Here is a 5,941-nt window from a genome sequence, read left to right as displayed (position 1 = left end):
ATCCATCCATCCATCCATCCATCCATCCATCCATCCATCCATCCATCCATCCATCCATCCATCCATCCATCCATCCATCCATCCATCCATCCATCTTCTGTACACACTTGTCCCTAGAGAGGTTCTGAAGAGTGCTGGTGCCTATCTCAAGCGAACGTTTTGGGCGAGAGGCGGGGTTCACCCTGGACAGGTCGCTAGTCTGTCACAGGACAAACAACAATGGGAGAATTTAGAGAGACCAATTAACCTGACAGTCATGTTTTTCGACTGTGGGAGGAAGCCGGAGTACCCGGAGAGAATCCACACATGCACAGGGAGAACATGCCAACTCCATGCAGAAAGACCCCAGACTGGGAATCGAACCCAGAACCTTCTTGCTGCAAGGCAACCAACTGCACCACTGTGCAGCCCTTTGTATTAGTCTTGAACATAAAATCCAATAAAAACACATAGATGTCTTGATGGCGATGGGGAAACAAGTGCAGAAGCAAAGCATTTTCTGATTTCATTTTTTGCCTTCTCCAATCCACTGGTTGTCCTGAATGCAGCTGTTTTTATTGATCGGGAGAAATAGAGGTTCGCTTTATGTGCCTCTGGTTTTCTAATGGCAAAAAAGTTCAGATCAGTAGAAAGATGAGAAGGATAATTGCTATGAATGGTTAAAATCACATTCAGAATAAACACAGCTGTACAGAAGGTACCGCCGCTACACTCCAAACTCCCCTAATAAATATAATTGACATCATTCTTGAGAATCTTGCTGGCATGCAAGACCTATTAATAGTGTTAAAACAAGCTAGTTATTCATTCAGTGACATGAACCAGTAGCCAACCTGTTGAATGTTTTAATAAATAACACAAGTCAGGAGACGTTATGGGAAGTACAGATTTCAGAGGAATGTGAAGTTGATAGTTTCTCAGAAGTAGAAGCTGACTTCGCAGTTTTGCCCACATTTTGTTTTGGTATTTGGTCACTTGTGATTTTGCACATTGTTTCTCATGTGGACTACAGGAAATACTATTGTTAATGTCACATGAGAGGTTTTCATGCCATGTGAAAGATCCAATCGCTGCCAAGATGTGTGAGTTTCAGACATTTTTGTAAATTGATGAATTATTGATGTTTTAACATCAATAATTCATCTAACATCATTAGAATTCACGGTAAAAGCTTTTACAGCTGTAATTAGCACTAATGAATGGTTTATGAGATCCATGTTAGATTTTGATCACAGCCATGTAAGAGTTCATATTTGACCAGTCTCCCAACCATAAATGCCACTTTAAGGCTCACTTTAATTGGTTTACATCATCAGTGAGGTTTCTATAATACCAGGAGGGAAAGCCATGCTAACCCAGAAGCTAATGTTTGCCCATTTGATTTAAAAGTCTACTTGGCTACAGTCTAGCTGCACCTGCATACAGCTGATATCCAAATAGTCCCTCAGTGTGGTGCAAACACCCCCCATGTTTTACAGCTATTACACTGTTAGATTTGAAGTCTCCTCTTGACTTTTCCCAAATACACTTCTTTACATCACGGTCACGCAGCTCCATCTCTGTCCCATCTGAAGATTTCTCCTGAAGCGACTTGGATGTTTGTGCTGGCAGCAGCAGCTGTTGCCTGAACGTAAAAGGTGGGGCTGTGAGAAAGGCTCAAAGGTTGGGACATTGTTTAACTAAATCTGCTTCAGATTTCCCTTGAGCTCCCTGACATGTTTGTTGTGTCTCTTAGCCCTGACCGTGCTGCTCGTCCACTTGAATCCAACATCACAGGCGGATGCTGCTAGGCTGCTGAGCGGCCGACATCATGACTGTTATTTGTGGAAAAAGGAGAAACTGTACATAATTCGTCTTTCACTTAGCAGATTTACACCAGTTGTAAAGTACTGCTGTTATTAAAAGGTTGGAAATATTTCTATGGGTGTAACAGATTTTTATTTTATTTTTTTTTGTGGCTACAAATGCAGCCAAGACATATGAGATCTGTTCTCAGTTGTTTGTGTTGCTTCCAGAAAAACAGCACATGGCAGAAGTGTGTAAATCTCTTTGACTTAAAAGTTGAATTTGCTTCTAAAGCTCACAGTAATTCATGAAAACCTTCTATGGTTCAGTCCCTCTTTTAAGGTGCTTTGTGTGACATCTGAAAAATCTGAACAAAGTACTTTACTTTTTCTGTATTGGACCAAAATCTGCAGCTATACAAAGATGACAAACCCTGTGGTCTTCACTGCAGTCCTCACGGCGCACTTTGTTACAAATCACGGTGAAAATATGAAAGTGTTATGGATGTATGATTCTGTCGTGCTGCACGGAAGGGAAAAGGGCGCAGCACAACGAAAGGATTGCCATTTTGTTTTCATGTTAAGCTTTGACTTAACGAAGAAACTGCCATGTAATTTGTTTCAATGAAGAATTTACACAAGAGTAAAATCATGAAAAGATGAAGTATGAAACGCTGTCTGCTTTTCATACGTTTCACAAAGATTCTTTGAACATAAAAAATTGACAAACCGAGGTGCATCTTTTGCAGAGATTCACTTATTCCTTGCGCAGGACAATTGAGGAAGAAACCCTCGTCAAAATCAGATGTCAGCGTATTTTCCCATCGAATGTGAAGCTTTTATAACAAACCTAAGCATAAATTGCTTGTATAATAAAAGACTATAAACTTCCAGGTGAGATAAAGAATCCTGCGCACCAAATTCAAAACCTTCCTCGTCCGTCAAAGAGCCGTCTTTCATCCACAAGTACCACAATTTGGATGAGAAGGAAAACATAAGATAATATCACAAAAAAGAGAAAAGAAAAACCTGCTGGATAAGATGTTGAACAAGAGCCTCTCACCATGTTCAGTGCCCTTATAAACTTAAGAAAACAAACGTAAACGGAATAAAACATCCACAGATGAAAACGCAGCGACCGCTGCGGACAGGCAGGATGATGCTGCGGCTGACTCACAGTGAGATAAGGATTTTTAAGAGATACGAGCTCCTCTGCGGTTTATAAACATTTGCTTTGTTCTATCCCGACGTCGAGCTGCTTCCTCTAGGTGCCCATCGGTCGGTTATGATGAAGATAATCTGATTTTAAGAAAATGCGTCAGCTGGAATTGGAAGGTTGTATGATCACTACAGCTAGACGTTTTTGAAAAAGCAAAAAAAAAAACAAAAAAACAACGATCACTTTTATAAGAAAGTGTTTGATTACGCAGGCGTGTTCTAAGACGCCAGTTTTGTCACACGCCAGTGACCATCTTCTTGAAAGTGCAAGGACGTCAAAGAAGGCTAAAATTTTGATTGCTTAAAGTGCGTTATCTCAAAATCCTCCTTTGATGACACAGTGGTGGGATAAGACGTTACCAAAAAGGCGTGATGTCTCAAAGTTGATTTCACTTTTTTTTTAATGAATAATTAATCAATATTGTCAAAAGATTTTCACTAACAAACCCCCTGAGGATGCAACAAGCCTATGCATCGACATTCCGCAAGAGTGTGGCGTTACAAAGTGATACGGCTTTGGAGATGCTTCCTGAAGGCATATTTTTTACGCACGGTCATGTGAAAGCGCACTCCTTGCTTTTAAATGCCATATTTTTAGGTGATATCACGTGGGAGGTGGGACTCATTAGAATATCGTATTTAAGCCTCCTGTAGGTTCAGCCTGAATCCCAAACTGTCAGACACGCATAAAGATGCGCACGATCCATGCTTCCAAAATGGGTAAAACATGACGCATCTGTGTAGACTGTTTTATTTGAATGAGAAAAAAGATTGATAACAAGAACTGTCTTTTGTTCCAGCTTGCCTGATCTATATCGTCATCTTCATAAGTTTTTGCAGTAAGTACCTGTCTCTTGTTTCTTTATTATTTGAATTGCTTAGTTTTTAGTAAGCAGTGCGCAGTGCGCAGTGCGCTTCATCTCCGATTCCCCCACCTCCTCCTCGCCCTACATCCTTTCATTAGATTCCATTGTGTCTCACTGTGTTTCGAGGTGTTTGCGTTCCTTCTGTCTTCTTGTTTGTTTTTACAAGTGTCACTTCCCCCCTTTTCAGTTGGGATGTTAAAACCCACACTTGTTCTTTTACATATTTATAAGATAAGACGTAACTAAACGAGCGTTTGCATCTTCCTGCCAGCCAAAAACACCGACACAACCTGCCTTGTCTTCAGGTTTAGTTCCCCCCCATCATCATCATCATCATCATCATCATCATCATCATCATCATCATCATCATCATCATCATCATCTGAGGCTGCTTTCGCCTGGATTAGGGAAGTCATAGAGTGTGCACTTGTATCTCGAGATCGAGCCGGTTTGTGTATGTGAACGTCTCCGACTGTCTGTCTTGTTCTTCAAGTCTGACCTGGAAAGATTGTGCACGCTCTTTCTCTGCGTGCCGGATTTTGCGAATTGCCGTTGTGTGTTTGGATTAATTTCGAGAATAAAATAAATAAATAAATAAATAAATAAATAAATAAATAAATAAATAAATAAATAAATAAATAAATAAATAAATGCGAGGGAAAGCTCTTGTGAATATCAGGGCGAGTTTTTTTTCTCGCCCTGAGTTTCTTTGCAACATATTCAGCAGCTTTGCTTTAAAGAAAAACCCAACAGAACTGCTGCGTCTGATTCACATCAGCAGCATCCTTAAACTGATGGAGGGTTTGGAAAACGGAGGCTTTCTATGAAAATCCCGTGAACAATATTTAGTTTTGTTTTCATCCTGAAAGAGTTCCTTGGTCTTTGGGTGTTTTTTGCGCGCATACTTTTATCTTATTACTTACCCTAAACACTGATATGGAACTAATGGGTTGTTTGTTTTGATGGGAGGGTGAACTAACAGGTGGTCTTGCAGTGTTGCTGTCGGGAAAATCCAGACCCCTCCTCCCCTCCCCCGAAAAGTGGTGTGCGCTGAGATCAGTGAAAGTGAACGAAACCAGTGCAGATCGGGCGGCGGCGGTGGCGGCAAGGGATTTCCCGAGGCTGCGGCGCCATATCCGTTATGATGATGTAATTTTCTCACGCGCTAATGATCTACAACGGGTGAAAACTTGTTGTTCCAACACAGAGAGAGCGAGGGAGATGGAAAAAGAGAAGTTGAGGGGGAAAACTGCAGACAACTGTGCGGTGTGGTTTAAATATCAGTTTGTTTGCTTGTCACTGATCGCCCCGGGGGAAAACTTGAACGATAGTCTTTGTTGAATGAGCGCCTCTGTAGCGTTTTCTCTCCCTTGAGGTTTCACTTTTTTTTTTTTTTTTTTTTTTACCCAAGTTTCGGGTGTCACTGAAGCTGACGCGTAAGCCACAGCGGTTAGTTCTTGCAGCCGTTGCCGTAGCCCGGCGGACGTAACCTCTGGCGCGCGTCCCGCCTGAGCGCAACTCCACTTGCGCTCTACACAGCAGAGCGCAAAGCAATTAGTGCGCGCAGCTTGCAATGCAAATTCATGCATTTTAAGGTGCGCTCTGTCCTGCACCTGATGAAGTTGCGTGTTCTTTTGTGGTTTCTGTATTTGATACTGATATCAGCACGTCAACGCCTCCTGTTGACTTTGTGTCATTTAACGCTCCTGTTATGTTGCGGGTCAAATTGACCGTAGTTTAAACGTTTTTTTTAAATAGTTGGAAGTTTTTTTTTTTTTTTTTTTTTTTTGCATGAAACTTTTTCTATTTGTCTTAATATGTGCACTCATATAAATTGAAAATGTCTTCATTTTACACATTTGCCACCCCCCCAGCATCTACTTTTTACATAGATACTATGAACACCGGCAGTCAAGTTGAAGGTTAAAAAAGATTTAAAAATGTACAATTCTATTTTTTTCATTGCAGCTATGAACCATATTTCACCACACACGCACGCACACACACACACACACACACACACACACACACACACACACACACACACACACACACACACACACACACACACAC

General features: G+C 41.2%; 1 protein-coding gene across 4 annotated transcripts in view; it reads left to right on the top strand.

The window, feature by feature from the left end:
• The first annotated feature begins 3,689 nt into the window (after positions 1-3,689).
• LOC103474634 (galaxin-like) overlaps positions 3,690-5,941 on the top strand; it is a 22,128-nt gene continuing 19,876 nt past the window's right edge. For 3 of the 4 annotated variants that reach the window (XM_008425750.1, XM_017308090.1, XM_017308089.1), the window contains exons 1-2: positions 3,690-3,722; positions 3,803-3,841. Coding sequence is in view for 2 of the 4 variants with exons in the window: in XM_017308090.1 (XP_017163579.1) it covers positions 3,695-3,722; positions 3,803-3,841 (67 nt within the window). In the remaining 2 variants the exon portion in view is untranslated. Of the gene's footprint in view, positions 3,723-3,802; positions 3,842-5,059; positions 5,130-5,941 lie in introns of those variants that run through there. The other variant, XM_017308091.1, reaches the window with a different exon arrangement.

Source organism: Poecilia reticulata, linkage group LG13, assembly GCF_000633615.1.
Source record: "Poecilia reticulata strain Guanapo linkage group LG13, Guppy_female_1.0+MT, whole genome shotgun sequence".
In the NCBI taxonomy this organism is placed as follows: domain Eukaryota; kingdom Metazoa; phylum Chordata; class Actinopteri; order Cyprinodontiformes; family Poeciliidae; genus Poecilia; species Poecilia reticulata.
This window is presented reverse-complemented; position numbering and strand designations above follow the sequence as displayed.